The sequence below is a fragment of the Gopherus evgoodei genome, chromosome 4 (assembly GCF_007399415.2).
Source record: "Gopherus evgoodei ecotype Sinaloan lineage chromosome 4, rGopEvg1_v1.p, whole genome shotgun sequence".
In the NCBI taxonomy this organism is placed as follows: Eukaryota; Metazoa; Chordata; order Testudines; family Testudinidae; genus Gopherus; species Gopherus evgoodei.
The window spans coordinates 132,910,885-132,930,507 of NC_044325.1; the positions used below are offsets into that span (position 1 = coordinate 132,910,885).

At 48.8% G+C, this 19,623-nt stretch overlaps 1 protein-coding gene across 1 annotated transcript; it reads right to left on the reverse strand.

Moving 5' to 3' along the window:
• Positions 1 to 7,403: 7,403 nt before the first annotated feature.
• On the reverse strand, positions 7,404 to 19,623 carry LOC115651259. The gene is made up of 3 exons (XM_030562196.1): positions 19,605 to 19,623; positions 13,604 to 14,620; positions 7,404 to 7,478 (listed from the first exon to the last, which is right to left on the reverse strand). Exons 1-3 carry the CDS (start codon positions 19,620 to 19,622, stop codon positions 7,404 to 7,406), a joined length of 1,110 nt encoding a protein of 369 aa, XP_030418056.1. The 5' UTR covers position 19,623.

A 19,623-nucleotide genomic window follows, 5' to 3' on the forward strand; every position in this document is an offset into this window, starting at 1 on the left:
ACAAGTTCCTCCAAGTCAATGCTGTGAGCAATGTCATGTTCTAGTGACAAGGTAGATAGCCCAACAAGTCTTTGTTGCAACATTGATGTTCGCATGTATGTTTTTATCAATTTGAGCTTCGAGAAGCTTCACTCACCACTGGCCACAGAAACTGGGAGAGTCAAGAGGACGCGAAGAGCAATAACTGTGTTAGGGACACTATCTGTCAGCTGGCGGTCAGGGCTGTGGGGAGGATGGGGTCAGGGGGTTTCCAGCTCAGAGAGACGGGGCTCGGAGCTGGGGATCAGGGCTGTGGGGGGGATGGGGTGAAGGGGTTTCCAGCTCAGAGGGACTGGGCTTGGAGCTGGGGGTCAGGGCTATGGTGGGGATGGGGTTGAGGGGGTTTCCAGCTCAGAGGGACTGGGCTCGGAGCTGGGGGTCAGAGCTATGGTGGGGATGGGGTCAGGGGGTTTCCAGCTCAGAGGGACTGGGCTCAGAGCTGGGGGTCAGGGCTGTGGGGGGGATGGGGTCAGGGGGGTGCCTGGGGGCACTGGGGCAGCTCAGCTCTGCAGGCTGCTGTTCTCTCCAGCCATCCAGGCACAAGGGGAGCAGCAGCAGGGACCAGCTAAGGACCAAGGGGGCAGGAGCACAGGCACCTGAGGCCAAGCTGTGGGGAAGCACTTGCTTACCTTGCCCAACGCATGAGCATCGGGGTCCTCTTTCTTCCTCCACTCCACCAGACCATGGCCGAGGCTCTTTTCTTCTCCATGCCCCTCGCTGGGGCTGACATGGAGGCTGAGCCAGGGGGCAGCCCCCACTTTCCTCCAGAAGCCCTGGTGTTGCGCTGCCCTCGCAGGGCTCCTGCCACGTGTTCTAAGCAGAGCTGCGCAGCTCTGCCCAGCCGCTGGCGCCCCCGCCGGCAACGAGAAAAATGGCACAGGCTGGAGCCCCTGCTCTGGGAGGGAGAGGGATTCTGAGCCTCTGCCTGAAGCCCAGGGATTCCCCTGAGTCAGAGGTTTGGGCTGCCCGTGGTGCCCTGATCTGGGGGGGCCCTGGGCTGCCGGCTGCTGCTGCGGCGCACTGACCCAGGGGGGCCCTGGGCTGCAGGCTGCCGTGGCGGTGCACTGACCCGGGGGGGCCCTGGGCTGCAGGCTGCCGCGGTGGCGCACTGACCCAGGGGATACTCTGGGCTGCCAGCTGCTGCGGTGGCGCCCTGACCCAGGGGAACCCCTGGGCTGCCGGCTGCCGTGGCGGCGCCATGACCCGGGGGGGCCCTGGGCTGCCGGCGGCCGCTGCCGGCGGCAGCTCAGACTCCCTCTCTGTCCCAGCAGCAGCGGCTCCTCAACCATTTAAAAAAAAATTGGGAGGCACCGCTTTTTGGCGCCTCCAAATCTTGGTGCCCTAGGCAACCGCCTAGTCCGCCTAAATGGTTGCACCGGCCCTGATCTCACCCCTTCCCACCCTGCCCCCACAGCCTCAGGCCCATGAGGGACAGAGACACTGTGTGTGGGGCAGGCAGGATCCATGGGATACTGGGGAGCAGGCATAGCAGGGGCAGACCTGTGGGAGAGGAACTGGGGGATCTCTCTGAGCTGATGGAAGCTGGGGTTTCCTACCTAGAGGAAAAGCCAAGCCCCTTCTGAGGAAGTGCAGAAGCCTCATGTCTCCATGGGGCAGACGGGAAGTGAAGGGGTACTGGCCCCCAACAAGAAGACAGCCACAGTATGGGGAGGGAGCAGAGGATCAGTCTTCCCCAGGTTCTGGTAACAGACTTCTCCAAAACCTCTAAGGGCAATCACTTACTGTGGTTCTGTACTAACACTAGAGGGCAGCAGCAGCCTAATTATAGGGCTATTGGTCAGTATCTTCACATTTCAGCCCAGTTCAGGACTGTCCCAGAGAACCAATCTCCTGGATTGGGTGTAATTGTAGCCGTGTTGGTCCCAACTCCCATGATATTAGAGAGACAAGGTGGGTGAGACATTGCCAGTGTGGGGGCATTTCCCGCCTGCTGGGTGCAGGTGTAAATGAACTTCAGGTGCAGGGCAGGGGGAATCAAGCCCTTCTCTTGCCAAGAACTCCCTAAGCCCTGTTCAGTCCTGGTGTAAGTGGCTGCATTGGGCTCTCCAATAGCTCAGTGTGGGTGGGCCCTTTTACACTCTGTTTGGAGAACTGCCAGTGCTACTTCTCCTGAGTTCTCCAGGGTAAAACCATCCTGGGGGTAACCCTGCGTGAATCCACTGATGTCACAACAGGGATGAATCTGGCCTTGGGTTTTTCAAACCTGATGGGCTAAACCTTAGTCTCAGCTCATTGTCCATCTCTAGTGCTGACTGACACTGCGGGGTGCTTTTGCTGATTGAGTGCTGAGTACCAGCTGAGAATAGCTTCTGGAGCATGGCTCTCTGTAGTTAACTTTGCTGTCATCCTTCCACTCCACTCCCCCATGCCCATATTGTGTCTCAAATTCTCTTTGGGGGCAGGGGCATCACCTGAGGGGGGAAGAGGCATTCCAGGAGTCAGGGGATTTCCAGATCCTTTTTCTGTGTTTCAGCTCTTGGCAGCAGATGGGCCAGTCTGAATTTTTGCGCTCAGCTCTAGCTCAGAATCAGCTATCTGGTCAAACTTTCCTTGGGGGGACCAGGAAATGGGGCAGAGAGACAGGCGTTTCTGAGCCTGCCCCCTCCCTGCATTCCCCGGGTTGTGCAGGGGTGTCTCACCAGTGGGGAAAGGCAGAGCAATAACAATGTTTGAAGGGTTTGAAAATGCACCAAGTGAGCTGAGGAGCAAAACTCTCTAGCTACATCTCAGAGTAGTTTGGCTTGCCCCCATGTGTGCTGTGGGCACAGTCCTGGGGGGGCGGGAAGGGAGCTGTGCACATCTCTGGGGTCAGGGCCAGGAGGATGAAAATGGGCTGAGGGTGGCCCTAGGGCTGTGGGAGGTGGATGACTTGTTTCTTTCTCTACCAGCCCCAGTGCCCTGCCCATGATAGTGTAAGCTGGGTCTGAAGGAGTTCTCCCCTGACCGTTAGCTGGGAGGGGAAGAGACTTCAGGAGCAAACTGTATTTATATGAACACACCTACTCTGCCTAGATACTCAGCAGACAGAGCAGTGTTGCTCAAAGTGATCAAGTGCTCAAAGACTGGTATTGGGTTACAAATCACTGTAGTACTCAATGCAGGGGGAGTGAGATGCTGTTATCAGTGTTGTCTTTATTGTATGAATAAAGGGGAGCAGAACTGTCCTTAACCTGTCCCAAATGAGGGGGACACCCTTAGCTGAAAGGACCTCAAGCATCTCAGAGAGGTGATCAAGAAAAAGCAGAAAGCCTACAAGGAGTGGAAGATGGGTGGGATTAGCAAGGAAAGCTATTTTAGTGAGGTCAGAACATGTAGGGATAAAGTGGCTAAAAGCCATGTAGAGTTGGACCTTGCAAAGGGAATGAAAACCAATAGTAAAAGGTTCTATAGCCATATAAATAAGAAGAAAACAAAGAAAGAAGAAGTGGGACCGCTAAACACTGAGGATGGAATAGAGATTAAGGATAACCTAGGCATGGCCCAATATCTAAATAAATACTTTGCCTCAGTCTTTAATAAGGCTAATAAGGAGCTTAGGGATAATGGAAGGATGACAAACGGGAATGAGGACATGGAGGTGGATATTACCACATCTGAGGTAGAAGCCAAACTTGAACAGCTTAATGGGACAAAATCGGAGGGCCCAGATAATCTTCATCCAAGAATATTAAAGGAACTGGCACATGAAATTGCAAGCCCATTAGCAAGAATTTTTAATGAATAGGTAAACTCAGGGATTGTACCGTATGACTGGAGAATTGCTAACATAGTTCCTATCTTTAAGAAAGGGGAAAAAAGTGATCCAGGCAACGACAGGCCTGTCAGTTTGACATCTATAGTATGTAAAGTCTTGGAAAAAATTTTGAAGGAGAAAGCAGTTAAGGACATTTAGGTCAATGGCAATTGGGACAAATTACAACATGGTTTTACAAAAGATAGATCGTGCCAAACCAACCTGATCTCCTTCTTTGAGAAGGTGACAGATTATTTAGAAAAAGGAAATGCAGTAGATCTAATTTACCTCAATTTCAGTAAGGCATTTGACACAGTTCCACATGGGGAATTATTAGTTAAATTGGAAAAGATGGGGATTAATATGAAAATTGAAAGGTGGATAAGGAACTGGTTAAAGGAGAGACTCCAGCGGGTCGTACTGAAGGGTGAACTGTCAGGCTGGAAGGAGGTTACTAGTGGAGTTCCTCAAGGATCAGTTTTGGGACCAATCTTATTTAACCTTTTTATTACTGACCTTGGCACAAAAAGCGGGAATGTGCTAATAAAGTTTGCGGATGACACAAAGCTGGGAGGTATTGCTAACACAGAGAAGGACCAGGATATCATACAGGAAGATCTGGATGACCTTGTAAACTGGAGTAATAGTAATAGGATGAAATTTAATAGTGAAAAGTGCAAGGTCATGCATTTAGGGATTAATAATAAGAATTTTAGTTATAAATTGGGGACACATCACATGGAAGCAACAGAGGAAGAGAAGGACCTTGGAGTATTGGTTGATCACAGGATGACTATGAGCCGCCAATGTGATATGGCCGTTAAAAAAGCTAATGCAGTTTAGGATGCATCAGGCGAGGTATTTCCAGCAAAGATAAGGAGGTGTTAGTACCATTATATAAGGCACTGGTGAGACCTCATCTAGAATAGTGTGTGCAGTTCTGGTCTCCCATGTTTAAGAAGGATGAATTCAAAGTGGAACAGGTTCAGAGATGGGCTACTAGGATGATCCGAGGAATGGAAAACCTGCCTTATGAAAGGAGACTCAAAGAGCTTGGCTTGTTTAGCCTAACCAAAAGAAGGTTGAGGTGGGATATGCTTGCTCCTTATAAATTTTTCAGATGGATTAATATTAGGGAGGGAGAGGAATTATTTAAGCTTAGTACCAATGTAGACACAAGAACAAATGGGTATAAACTGGATAAATTTTTCAGATGGATTAATATTAGGGAGGGAGAGGAATTATTTAAGCTTCGTACCTATGTAGACACAAGAACAAATGGGTATAAACTGGACACTAGGAAGTTTAGACTTGAAATTAGACGAAGGTTTCTAACCATTAGAGGAGTGAAGTTCTGGAACAGCCTTCCAAGGGGAGTAGTGGGGGCAAAAGACATATCTGGCTTTGAGATTAAGCTTGATAAATTTATGGAAGGGATGGTATGCTGGGATAGCTTAATTTTGGCAATTGATCTTTGATTATCAGCAGGTAAGTATGCCCAGTGGTCTGTGATGGGATGTTAAATGGGATGGGATCTGAGTTACTGCAGAGAATTCTTTCCTGAGCGCTGGCTGGTGAGTCTTTCCCACATGCTCAGGGTTTAGCTGATCGCCATATTTGGGGTCGGGAAGGAATTTTCCTCCGGGGGCAGATTGACAGAGGCCCTGGAGGTTTTTCACCTTCCTCTGCAGCGTGGGGCATGGGTCACTTGCTGGTGGATTCTCTGCAGCTTGAGGTCTTCAAACCACAATTTGAAGACTTCAATAACTCAGACATAGGTTAGGGGTTTGTTATAGAAGTGGATGGGTAGGATTCTGTGGCCTGCTTTGTGCAGGAGGTCAGACTAGATGATCATATTGGTCCCTTCTGACCCTAAAGTCTATGAGTCTATGAGACCTTGATAAGCCAGGGGCTCAAATGCCGGACCTGGTGAAAGTGAGACGGGGTGGGGACAGGTGTCTCAGCCAGGAGGTATGGACTCTTCCCTAAGGGTCCCCAGTCTGGTTTAACCTGCTGCTCCCACACTGCTCAAAGATAGAGATAAACAGGGTTCATTAAGAGCCTTTTGTTTTTTTAAATACTAAAATCACTTGTGGTGGGGGTGTGTTTCTGCTGAGAGCTAAAAATCATGAAGGGACTGACCTATAGAGGTCACAGCAGAGAGACAGGTGGCAGCAGAAGGTAACTGGCTGGTGGGAGCAGCGAGCTGACAGAGAGGAACTGTGGCTGGTGGGGCATCCAGGCAGTGAGAAACAGCAGCTGGTGGGGTGAACAGCCAGAGCAAGTGCTCAGATAGTGGAGCAAGCCAGGTGCCTTCTTCCCCAGGTGGGAGGTGAACTCACACTGCTGCACCTCTGAACCCTGGGGCCTCTCTGACCAAGGACAGCTACCGAGTGGGGTGTGGTGAGGGAGCAGAGAGAGGCACAGAAAAGGAATTGTTGGTTGTAGAACACAAGAACACGAGGCGGAAGCTCTGCCCCATGCACTCTGGGGTGGGTATCCTGTTCAAAGTTTTATTATTATGAATCCTGCTTGTGGCATTTTCCCTAATTAATGTTGGGTGACTTCCCTCCTTTCATTAAAAGTTTCTTTTCTACACTGACTCTGTGCTTGCGAGGGGGTAAGAATTGCCTCTCAGAAGCACCCAGTGGGTGTAATTTCCCCAGGTTACTGGGTGGGAGCTCGAGCCAGTTCTATGTTGCATTGTTGAAAAGGAACCCCTACATATTGAACCTGGCCCTGGTTGCTGCCGGCTCCACCTGGCAAAAGGGCTACACTAGGGCAAGGGCAAGTTGCTTTCAGCAGCTTCTAGACCCACTGCTCAGCTGTCAGCCCAGGAGCAGGCATCACCTCCACCCTTCGTCCTACACAGGCCGGTGCAGAGAGCCACTGAATGGTGCCCAGAGCCAGCCGGCATGGCTGGGGCTCACGTGGACTCCCCCTGTGATGGCAGGAGACTAAGGCGAGAGAAAGGACGGAGGAGGGAGAAAGTGAATGAGAGTAAGGGTGAGGGAAGGGCTGAGGAGAGAGGCCAGGAGAGGCTGCTGGACACAGACCGAGCCTGAGGTGCTCCCAGGTTCACAGCTTCCCCCTCTAAATCCTGGTCTGCCTCTGGCACTTGTGGGATGGAGGGCTGAGTATCTGCAGGCAGCAGGCAGAGGCTGGGTCAGCTAGGGAGAGAGGTGTGGGTGGGATGCCCAGCGCAGACAGATGTGTGAGGAGGAGGCAGCGGGTAAGAGATGGAGAATGAATCCAGCCTTGGACAACAGTTGTTTCTGAGTGCTGGGTGCACTGGCCAGGACTCTGCCTTCAACTCTGACTCCTGTCTAAAGGCTCAGGAGCTGTTTTAAAATAGTGGCCATGCATCTGGCCTGGCAGTGCCGGAGATGTCCTGTGTATTCATAGCATTGGTGCTGCACAAGTATCCACCCTGCCCCAGAGGGACCAGCACCCTTGGGACACATGGAGGGGGTGGGTGTTAGCCTCCATGGCCCACCCAACGTCAGCATCCCTGCTGGGAATGTTACTGAAGAGCTGTTTACTGAGATCCCTGCTCCCCTGGCAGGTTGCAGGTCACTAAAGAACCATCTAAGCATCAGAAGCAGGTGGCCTAGAGATGAACGATGCCATCTCCCGTTGCTGATCCTCTCTGCTCGCCTGTCCCCAAGAAGATGAGAACTTCAGCCTGTGCAGGCACTGGAGAGAGGAGCTCAGTCAGACGGCTTATGTGACGGACGGCAACCCCCTGTCCCTGAGCCCAGGCTGTGGGATGCGATTCCATTCTATAGAAATCGTTACCCCTGAAGGATGGGATATGAACCTTTAGCATCCTGTGGGCAAGGTAAGAGCATCACCAACCAAGCCATGCTTATCTAGTGGGCACAGCGTTCTCGTCCCCCTGTTGGCACTACCGTTTTCATTTGGTTACAAAGGCCAGAGACTTTCTCACAGAAACATGCCAAGATTTTGTTCCTCATTATAATCCACCCCCTCCCCTGAGTCCCAAAATTTCCCTAATTATCTTCCAAGCTAGCAGTTTTCTCAGCATGCGTGTAGAAGAGGCTCATTTCCCAGAACCTTGTTAACTGGGTATGTGCCCAGGATGCTCTTGCCTGGTGCCTGTGTCACAGCTGGTCACTTTTAATCCATTTAGTTAATTGTTTCGTGCAAAGAAACTGCTGATGGGAGCAGAATTTCTTGGCAGTTGAAATCTGTCTCTCAAGACATCTCAGGGTGATGTCAGAAACTTGTGCTCAGTATGTTCCAGGAATCATTTCCTATACCCACCCCTCACACAATGTAGCAATTCAGACTGAAACAAGTAACTAACATGGATGTCTTTCGATAAAGACCTTCAGGCCACCTCCTTCCAATAAGACAGAAGCTCATGGTTTATTAGCCCGTTTATTGCTAATCGTTCCTTGGAGAGTAAAATCTGGGAATCAGAGGCCCTAGTGGCTGCTCTGCTAATCCCCTGTGGTGCATTGTTAGGATAAAATAGGACTTGGGCGTTACTGCAGCCGCCAGAGTGCAGCTGGGTTTGCCTTTTTTAGCAAGGTTAATTCTGTGGAGACGTTCAGTCCAAGTTCCCCCGTTGAAACAGACACGTCTGGGGTAAGCAGGAGAGCGGCAGGGTTATTGGTCCTTTGGGATCTATTCTGAGCAAAAGTAGTTGTGGGGAGAAGTTCAGGACTGACACTGCCAAGGCTAAAGCTCCTTCGTGTCTGTAGAGGCAGCAGCAGGGCAAACGCCCTCCACCCCCTGCCCAGCCTCTAGGCCTCCGCCCTGACGTGGAGGGACTGTTTCTGGCAAAGACCAAGTAGGTCCATTTCCTGGGAGGGACAGCTGACCCCACCTCTGATGGGGCCTACCCTAATGCACAGCTGTCCGCTAGGGACTGGGTAGAGACCATTCAGGTATTGTTCACAGTTCTCCTCCACACAGCCAGACAGGGGCTACTGTGGAGCTGAGGTTGTTAGCTGATGATCTACAGGAGAAAGTCTCTGTATATAGCTTAACTAGCAACCTCTAAGCAGTCTGCAGTGGGCAGAGACACGCAGAGCGTTCTGTAGTATACACATGTGTGCATACAGCATTCGCTAGTATATGCACACACAGAGCATGCTGTAGTACACACACACACACACACACACACACACACACACACACACACACACACACACACAGAGCATTCAGTGGTTCTGCTCTTAATCAGACCCTTCCAAGATGCATTTTGAGCAACTGTTCCAGGGCTCTAATGTTTAGACTGACAACCGCTGGTGCAATGGCCTTGGGCCCAGGCCGCACTTAGCCCAAAGACGCTCCCCACCCTCAAAGCAAGGCAACCCACATCCCTTCCTCTCAGCTTTCGCTTTCCCTCTCAGCAATACCACATCCACAGCACTGAACAAACTGCCAGCCCCTAAGCTCGAGAGGAATGCTGGGGAGGCAGCCCAGGGCAGCAGGCAGGGGAGAGGTGATGTAGGAAATATGGTCTTGTGCTTAAAGCATTGACCTGACTCTCCAATAATCTCTGTTCAATTCGTAACTCTGCCACTGTCCTGCTGCATGACCATGGGCAAGTCACTTGAGGTACATCTACACTGCAAAAATATCCTGAGGCAGCGAGTCTGAGAGCCTGGATCAACTGACTCAGGCTCCCTCTATGGGCTCCAACTTAGCAGTGTAGACATTCTGGCTCAGGTTGGAGTCCGGGCTCTGACACCCTTTTGTCTGGCCTGCACATTCCGATTGCAAGCTGTTGAAGACTGGGACTCTCTCAAGCGCAGCGTCTCACACAACGGGGCCCTTGTCCTGTTTGCATGCCTGGCTTGGGGACCCGCAGGCAGAGGAATAACCTGCAGAGGAGAGCTGCGACGCAGGCACTCCCCAAACTACAGCACCCATTAAAGGGAGGCAGTCCTAAAGCTGTGTGAAAGAGCCACTCAGCCCGGGGAACCTGACTGTGCAGAGTGCTGGCAAATAGGCAAAGAAATGAAATGGACCAAACCAAGCAATATCTCCTTCTGGCTGAGCGACCTTGGGGGCCCGCCGGAACCACAGGAGGTAGAAATGTTGTGAGAAAAGAGGGCGTTTTAAGTCAATGAATCCTTCTCGAGTTGCCTTTAGGGCCTCTCCTTCATGTTTGCCTGGCTTGAGAACATTGATACATGGAGCTAGGATCTGGATTCTTCCATGGGAGCGAGGGGCGGCTGAACAATGCCCACTTGTGAAATAGACTTACAACAAAATGGGCAGATCTTTCGTGATGATCTTTGCAGGAAACATGGTCCAGTTTTCATCCCTCTCTCACTGTCATCAACGTTCCCGCTGGATGTCTGGCGGCAGCTCTGTGCCACACACTTGGAGGCAAGCGCTGGAGAGCTCCCAGCACTGGGGTAACAGAAGATTCCTCTACTGAGTGCCAGCCACTAAAAACTGTGAATGCTCCCCCCCACCCAAGGGCTTTGTTACAATAAAACAGCACAAGTTTCCCTAGCCCAGCCCAGTGCCTGGCTGTAAGGGAAACCGTATCATAGAAGATTAGAGCTGGAAGAGACCTCAGGAGGTCATCTAGTCCAATCCCCTGCTTAGAGCAGGACCAACCCCAACTAAATCATCCCAGCCACGGCTTTCTCAAGCCGGGCCTTAAAAACCTCTAAGGATGGAGATTCCACCACCTCCCTAGGGAACCCATTTAAGTGCTTCACCACCCTCCTAGTGAAATAGTGTTTCCTAATATCCAACCTAGACCTCCCTTACTGCAACATGAGACCATTGCTCCTTGTTCTGTCATCTGCCGCCAGTGAGAACAGCCGAGCTCCATCCTCTTTGGAACCCCCCTTTAGGTAGTTGAAGGCTGCTATCAAAACCCATCTCACTCTTCTCTTCTGCAGACTAAATAAACCCAGTTCCCTCAGCCTCCCCTTGTAAGTCATGTACCCCACCCCCTAATAATTTTTGTTGCCCTCCACTGGACTCACTCCAATTTGTCCACATCCTTTCTGTAGTGGGGGAACCAAAACTGGACGCTATACTCCAGATGTGGCCTCACCAGTGCCAACTAGAGGGGAACAATCACTTCCCTTGATGTGCTGGCAATGCCCCTACTAACACAGCCCAATATACCATTAGCCTTCTTAGCAACAAGGGCACACTGCTGATTTATATCCAGCTTCTCATCCACTGTAATCCCCGGGTCCTTTTCTGCAGAACTGCTGCTTAGCCAGTTGGTCCTCAGTCTGTAGCAGTGCATGGGATTCTTCTGTGCTAAGTGCAGGATTCTGCACTTGGCCTTTTGAACCTCATCAGATTTCTTTTGGCCCAATCCTCCAATTTGTCTAGGTCACTCTGGACCCTATCCCTGCCCCCAGTGTATCTACCTCTCCCCCCAGATTAGTGTCATCTGTGAACTTGCTGAGGGTGCAATCCATCCCATCAATCCAGAATATTAATAAAGATGCTGAACAAAACTGGCCCCAGGACCAACCCCTGGGGCACTCTGCTTGATACTGGCTGCCAACTAGACAGCGAGCCATTGATCACTTCCCGTTGAGCCCAACAGTCTAGCCAGCTTTCTATCCACCTTATAGTCCATTCATCCAATCCACACTTTTTTAACTTGCTGGATGGAGTACAGTGGGAGACCATATCAAAAGCTTTGCTAAGGTCAAGGTCAAGGTCTAGCATGTCCACTGCTTTCCCCATATCCACACAGCCAGTTATCTCATCATAGAAGGCAATCAGGTTGGTCAGGCATGACTTGCCTTTGGTGAATCCATGTTGACTGTTCCTGACCACCTTCCTCTCCTCCAAGTGCTTCAAAATGGATTCCTTAAGCACCTGCTCCATGATTTTTCCAGAGACTGAAATGAGGCTGCCTGGTCTGAAGTTCCCCAGGTTCTCCTTCTTCTCTTTTTTAAAGACAGGCACTATATCTGCCTTTTTCCAATCGTCTGGGACCTCCCCCGATCACCATGAGTTTTCAAAGATAATGGCCAATGGCCCTGCAATCACATCAGCCAACTCCCTCAGCACCCTCAGGCGCATTGCATCCGGCCCCATGGACTTGTGCATGTCCAGCTTTTCTAAATAGTCCTTAACCTGTTCTTTCACCACTGGGGGCTGCTCAACTCCACCCCATACTGGGCTGCCCAGTGCAGCAGTCTGGGAGCTGACCTTGTCTGTGAAGATCAAGGCGAAAAAAGCATTGAGTATTTCAGCTTTTTCCACATCCTCTGTCACTATGTTGCCTCCCCCATTCAGTAAGGGTCCCAGACTTTCCCTGACCTTCTTCTTGTTGCTAACATACCTGTAGAAACCTTCCTTGTTACCCTTCACATCCTTTGCTAGCTGCAACTCCAACTGTGTATCCCTATGTAACCTCTCCATACTTGCCCCACCAGCAGGCCACTGCCCTGTGTTGTCCTGCCAGCCATGGGCAATGGGCTGCTTTCTTGTCCAGCTCTCAGCCCCAGTTCCCAGACTGCTGCTCCTGCTCACATAGCTTCTGTCACTGCCCTGAGTCTGGTCCCCTCGGATCCTTTGGATGCTACCACCTGTTCCCATACACTGGGGGCAATGGATGGATGCTCACTTTGGTAGCACAACACCCTCTACTGGCCAGATCCTGTCCCTCCAGCTTAGCCGGGGCACAGGGAGATACCCACAAAGACCCAGCAAGTGTGTAGCATTTTGTATCATTGCTGGTGAGCTCTGGAGCCCAGCCATTTGCAGGAGCACACACGCAAGGGACAAAATTAATGTATTGTGGGAACTTCAGCACTGAATGTCTCTGGCTTTTGTGTCGTAAAAATATCATGTTTTGGAATCAATATAATCTTAAAGCTGCGTCACTGCAGCAGAGTTCAGAGTCCTAGCTATGGAGACGTTGCCTCTGTAGGGGAAAGGCTATAGTACCTTTCTGGGCTGCAACCAACTATTTTTGGTAACTTTGATTCCGAGACATTTTTAGATGTGAAAAGCATCAAGAGCTTGTAGATTGCCACGTACTTTTAGGGGCAAAAGAAAAATGCAGAGCTGTTATTTACCAGGCTGCACGTGGCAATAGACTGTATAGGTAAGGGATGCAAGGAGGGTCTGGGTCACGATGCAAACTGCAGGCACGCACACAACTAAAATTAATTAATTAAAAGTTTTATTGGGGATAGTTACAACGGGTAGGGGAGCAGCGTATGATTAGCTAATAGGGTTAATGGAACTTAAAACATACAATGGCTAAAGTATTTACTATTAAACAATATTTATAAACAAAGATGCAGTAAACAATATTTATAAACACAGATGCAGCATTTAGTAATAACCAATACTTACGAATACAAACCAACTCATAACGACCGGCAAACGTAGAAACTCTGCTTAAAACACGTGAGCTGAGAGAGGCTTCGAGGTGATCAGGCTCGGTTACGGGTGTGCACGAGGTACACAGGATTCGTTTTTCTTTCTCCTCTTCTGCCTGCACATGGCAGACCAGCCTAAAATACCCACTATGACATCATAGAAGTGTCATAGGGGACGGGGCCCCAAAACTGTGTGTGTTCGTTTCTGATTGGTACAAGCAAAGTTTACACCAAGTAGGGGAGCAGGTGCCTGAAAGTCTGGCTTTGCCCCCAAAAGGTGAGGAAATGCATATAGTTCAGAATGCCTTTAACACTGACTGACAAAGGAAGAGGCCAGGGCAGTACCGGTATGGGCAAGTCTTTTAGGATGCAGACAGGAACTTATCTTAACATGCAATATTAATCTATTTTGAATACTATACTGAACAAGGGAATTTAACTGCTGATTAACTAAGGAGAGGCCTTTGGCCATAATATTAGCAAGCATTTTAATAGCAAGGGATTGAAACAGCACTTGATCACGTAACATCATATAACCGACAGGGTTAAAACTAACAACAGAGGAGGCGAGGGAGGAAGCTGCTGTTTGCAAACGAGTCCAAAACGAGCGGGTACTACGACGGTGTCGGTGGCTAGATGGCAAGGTATAAATACCTCCCCCTTGTAGATACAGGGTGCCAATGGTGCATATACCCCGGGGGTTGGGAGGAAGCACAGCAAATGCGACATTACCGCAAATCCAAAAATGACTGGGTCTTAAGGAAGAAATTGTGGTATGGCTCCACCTATTATTGTCCACAGAGAAAAAGCTGGATGCACGATTGATACATGCAGCCTCAGCATGATGCATATGCTGGGCATGGAACAGATACGTATGTGTTATGGAGGTATAAAAGGTTCCAAAAAGAATGTTATAATTAAGACGATAAGAACAATTAAGGGGAGGGGGGTAGGTGTAAGTAAGAGTGGGTTTAGTTAGGGAGGTATTAGCATAAGAGAAACTCCACATAGAACAATTAGAATAAATACCCACCCAAATAGGGGCTGGGGTTAAACTATTACCAACAAAAACCCAACGATGAGATGCTGGAACTCTAACACTATCAATTAAAGGAAAGCTATGATTACTTCGACCTGAAGCATTAAGAACTGGAAACACATAAGAATTAAATTGTGAAGAACAATTATTCCAAACACTAGAAGCAGCCCACTGCACATAGGGGGAAGAACAATTTACATTAGACAAATTAAATGAAGAAAAATTATAAACTATTGGTACAAATTGAAAGGGTAATGGATATTTAGGTGAGAACTGAGTAGAGCAAACAAGACAATCTTCTGGATTCAGTGCTGACAGGGACTGGTTTCCGCTGACCTCCTGCACCCAGTAGGTGGCGAACCATGTTTGTAGTCCACCTTCTCCTAAGGGTTCCGTGGGCAAAGATGTTGTGAGGAAGGGCAGTATAACCTGCAAAACAGAATAATAGGAGCCCTGCTCAGGGGCATTAGTTTGTTTATTAAGAACTACATTTGCTGAGCCAGTTATGATGAACTAGTTTGTTACCGGGGGTACTTGTAGCCACTAAGTAGGTGTTAGGGTACTTGCCGGCCCGGAGAATGGTGGTTTTTATAGGTTTTCGATGGCCAGAGGCTTGGGGTTCTGTAAGCCAAACCAGTTGGCCGGTGTTAAACATGGGGGACCAAGGCGGCTTAGGTGTAGGTGAAATGTGAGGCCAGCGAGAGTAACTTTTGTTGGGTGCGATAAGTACCTGGGGTAAAAATGAGCTCCAGTTTTTAAAATCAGGGTTGGGGTTTGCTGTTCGCAACATAGTTTTAAGGACTGCGATTTTTCGCTCTACCACACCATTGCTTTGAGGATGATATTTAGCATGGATGTGAAGGGAAGCCCCCCATCCGAAAATGAGCTGTTCAATGCTTTTGCTGGTAAAGGGTGGTCCACCATCTGCTTGGACTTCAGTGGGAGTGCCCCAGGCAGCTGCTGTTTGCTTAAGAGCCGCAGCGACAGAAGCAGCATTGGTTTTATTAAGAGGAACACAAAAGGTTTGTCAAGACCCCAGATCGACAGTAACTAAGGCTTTTGGAAAACGACGAGCACCTGGCAAGGGTCCTATTAAGTCAACTTGCCATGTACTACCTGGGGCAAAGTATTCTGCAGCGTATGCAGAGCGCTCATATCGGGGACGATTCATAGTTTTTACCTGCACACACTGCAAGCAGGACTGAACAATGAGCTCGCACTGACTGCGGCTAATGCCAGGCTTTTGGTTAGAAAAGCTAGATAACAGGCCGTACAATTTTGTGCGTGGTAAGTGTCCCCATTCTTCGTGGAGCCAGCGCAACAGCGGGTCTGCCTGTACGGCGGGATTTGCCATATGAACTTGGGAGAGCTCTCTCATTCTTTGATCAAGACTGGAATGCAGAGGGTTAGAGTCTGGTCGAAGGGAGGGACAGTGCGTAACGAACCAAGGGTGAGAGAATTTACAAATTAGGGCAAAAATTTGGTCCCACAATTTAACAAAAGCTGAGGGAGAGGCTTGCTCAATTAAAATGTCTAAACAAAATTGAGAATCGATACCTAAAACAACTTGCTTGTTGGCAGAGTGGCCATTAGCAACATGTTGGACAGCTAAAAGAACGCCCTGCCCCTCGCATTCTTGTGCGGAGCAGGAGGGGGGCAGCAACTGCACATTAAAGTGATTACATGTGGAACAAAGAACTCCTGCCCTAGGGGATGGTGAGGTGCCCCCGTCAGACACAACCCAGGGATCATATTTTACTTCAATGCATAACGGTTGGTGAAGAGGGGGGGCTAAGATGTTATCGCTGGGAGTTAGGGTCCATGCCTGCCAAGCTACCTCAACCTGGAAACACAGAAGCTGCCAGGTGCGAGTAGTGCCATGAAACTCGGGTGGAGGGGTACTTGTAAGCCATGGGATTAAATGAACACATGGTCCAGACAGGGTACCTGGGATAGGGAGTTGGGACCAGTGATGTGCACTGGATGCAGCCAGTAGCATTTTTCCCACTAGACCATAGTTGTACTGGGGTCCAGACAGGCGATGGGCCCAATTGTAAATAGCATTACCATGTTGCAGTACAGTGAACCCTACATGGTGTTTTGTAATAAACAAATTGATGTTGAGGGGTTCTTGGGAATTAAAATGGGCGAGGTGGGGGTTAGAGGCAAACCAGCCAGCTAGTTTCTCTAATCTTTGTTGTGCTGATGCGTTCCATACTTCTCGGGAGCGTTTAGAAGAGAGAGAGCTTTGTAGGATTTCTAGGTTAAAAATTAGCTGTGCCGGGATATATTGGCGGTGATAATTAAGGAGACCTAATAGCTGCTGAAGCTCTCATTTATTTTGTGGAGGGGCTTCTGTCCAAGGGTCTAATACACTGGCTGGGGCTTGGGTGTGAGTGATGGGAGTGAATTGGAGTCCCAAGAATGAGAATTGCTGGCTGGCCTGCAGGTGGCTCTTTGTTTTGTTAATTTGCCACCCATCTGCTTCTAATGCATCAATTATCATTTGGGTGGTACTTTGAACTGCTTGTGGATTGGGCCCACAAATGACAATGTCATTTACATAGGTTAGCACATACACATCCTGTAGGGGTTTTACCTTTTGTAATGTGATATTGAGATGAGACGATGCAAGTGCAGGAGAATTACAGAACCCCTGTGGGCAAACTTTCCATTTATATTGGACGCCCTTAAAAGCAAAGTTTAAGATTCCTTGTGTGTCCTGGAGTGGGATTTGGTAAAACATATCTTTTAAATCAAAAGTACATGCCCACTGATTACTTGCATCGCTTAGTTGCCACTGTATTTCGGGAACGGTGGCAGAGCTGGAAAATGCGATAGGCTTTACACGGCTGTTAGCTTGTCTGTAATCAATGACAAGGCAATATTTAGAAGGATCGCCGGGCTTGGGAATACCCCAAACCGCGGACAGAAAGGTGGATGCAGTGACCCTTTCTAGTTTATTTTCTTCTAGAAGCTGAGTGAGCAAAGCTTCAATAAGGGGAAGCCCTTCGGATTTTGTGGGAATAGGGGAAAATTTCCATGGCTAGGAGTTAACTACTTCGGGGGTATAGGGGGAATGATCGCCTACAGTTATAGGGAGGGCTTGCAGAATTTGATCATGCAGTTTAAATTTTTTAATATCTGAGACACCTAGCAGATTTTTTGATCCCAACAAGGCTTTTATTTTTCTTAGGTATTTTCCATGGGCAATTTTAACCCAAACCACGGGTTTTTCTTGTACTGCATTGAGTCCTTGAACAAACATAAAGGAGCCAGTAGGACAGTGGGGAACGTTGGGCTCAATAATGCTAATTTGAGCTCCAGTGTCTAATAAAAAGGAAGTGGGGGTGTCACCGTTAACTAACAGGGTGGCGTATGGGCGTTCATCGGTGGGATCTTTAATTTGGGCTGGGCAGCATCCGGCCCCTATTCGTTTTTTGTCCTAACATAGTCCTCCCAATTTTTCCAGCCTAGCTGTTCAGCTATATTTTGCTGCTCTTGGTCTGACATTTTACGCAGGGCTTCTTTGGGGATCCCTTTGTTAAGAAGGAAGCCAAATAGTGCCCGTTCAGCTTTAGTTCGCTCAGGATATTTTTGGGGATTAAACTGACTTTTTGGAGGGTTTTTTGGTGGTGAATCAACTGGGAGAACAACAGGCGGGGGTGGCAGTAACAACTTAATTTTACTAACCACTTCAAATAACATTAAGATGGGTCTGCGAACGGCCGCATGCAAGTGCAGCATGGTACCGGTGTCAGCTCCAGGGGCAGCTTCTAATGCCAAATTAACCGCCTCTGCTGAGACAGGAATTTGGGTGGGATCAGTAATGTGTATAAAGGGTGTGGCCACTAATTGCTGTTGAATAGTTAAATTAAGTGGATTTTGTATTGGATCCCACAGGGCTATGGAAGCTCCTGCAATTGCCCATATTAGATCGTGTGGAGTAACTAAAGTTCCCGGAGGGATATATAATCCTTTAAAACTGCCTTTCATTGCTAAAATGGCAGCTGCCGGGGTGGTAAGTGGCCAAATGCGATTATTTAATAAAGCGTGACCCGGGAAGCCTCGTGCCCAATTGGCCGTTTTGGCTAAGGTGCCAGCCTCCTCGCGGTCCACCAATTCTGCTCCGTGTTCTAAGGCTAGCCGCCTGACCCAAACCATGGGTGCCTCGTCGGCTTTTCGTTGCGTTTCCTTTAAAAACTCTTTAAGTTCGGCCTTAGTACGTGTTCGCAGTTCAGTAACCTGCGTGGTGTTGCCTGTTTGTGCGTCTATTTTAGTTTTAGTTATTGCAATAGGCAAAGCTTCTGCTACGGTTTCAGATTCTGCAAATTCTGGGGCTGTTGGCAGAGCTGGATACAGAGGAGTTTTAGGAGCTTCATATGGGGGTGGCAAAATTTTCCGAGAGGGACTTGGGGGGGTGGTAGTGATGGGCTCTACCTTTTCTGTCTTCTTCTCATTATTACCTTTAGGAGAGCCTGGGGCTGCCTGTTTAGCTGCAAACATTGTGCCTCCATGGAGGACAGAACACAGATCGAGGGCCTTGCATATCATGCTAAACAGGACGGTGGAAACATCCTCAGATTTATATTCATCGGGTCGCAATTTTTTGGTTTTCTTAATCAAATTTAATTCTTTTATCATTTGGCATAATAATTTATGTGCCGGATCAGCAGATATTACCCGAGGTGGGGGAATTAATTTGGAAACAGTGCCTCCAGATTTTTTAACAATGCGGCTACATTCTCTCCAAAGTTGAGAGGGATCTGCAGCACCGAGGTTTTCCACAGTCTCCGTGCACTGAGGCTGCAGGGAACAATCGGCTGGCTGACTCCTAAAGCTCAGGTGGCACCGAAGGAGGCATCCCATATCTGCCAGGGTTAATGGTACAGTATAACCTTTTAGAGTTTTGCCCGAGCCAAGAGAACAGATCCATTCTATTTTTGGATTAGTCGAATTTTGGCTAGTAAGAAGGTGAAACTGCAAATGTTGGAACTGTTCAGTTTCATTATCTGCGCGATCTGCAGTGTGCCATGGGCATGGCCCAACCTCCGTGCATCCTGTTCGTGACGCCATGTAGATTGCCACGTACTTTTAGGGGCGAAAGAAAAATGCAGAGCTGTTATTTACCAGGCTGCACGTGGCAATAGACTGTATAGGTAAGGGATGCAAGGAGGGTCTGGGTCACGATGCAAACTGCAGGCACGCACACAACTAAAATTAATTAATTAAAAGTTTTATTGGGGATAGTTACAAGGGGTAGAGGAGCAGCGTATGATTAGCTAATAGGGTTAATGGAACTTAAAACATACAATGGCTAAAGTATTTACTATTAAACAATATTTATAAACAAAGATGCAGTAAACAATATTTATAAACACGGATGCAGCATTTAGTAATAACCAATACTTACGAATACAAACCAACTCATA

Coding starts and splice junctions, on each gene's coding strand:
- LOC115651259 (XM_030562196.1), bottom strand. Junction 7,479..13,603: donor TGGCCAAAGGCCTCTCCTTA/GTTAATCAGCAG, acceptor GTGCCTGCACAG/GCTGAAGTTCTCATCTTCTT.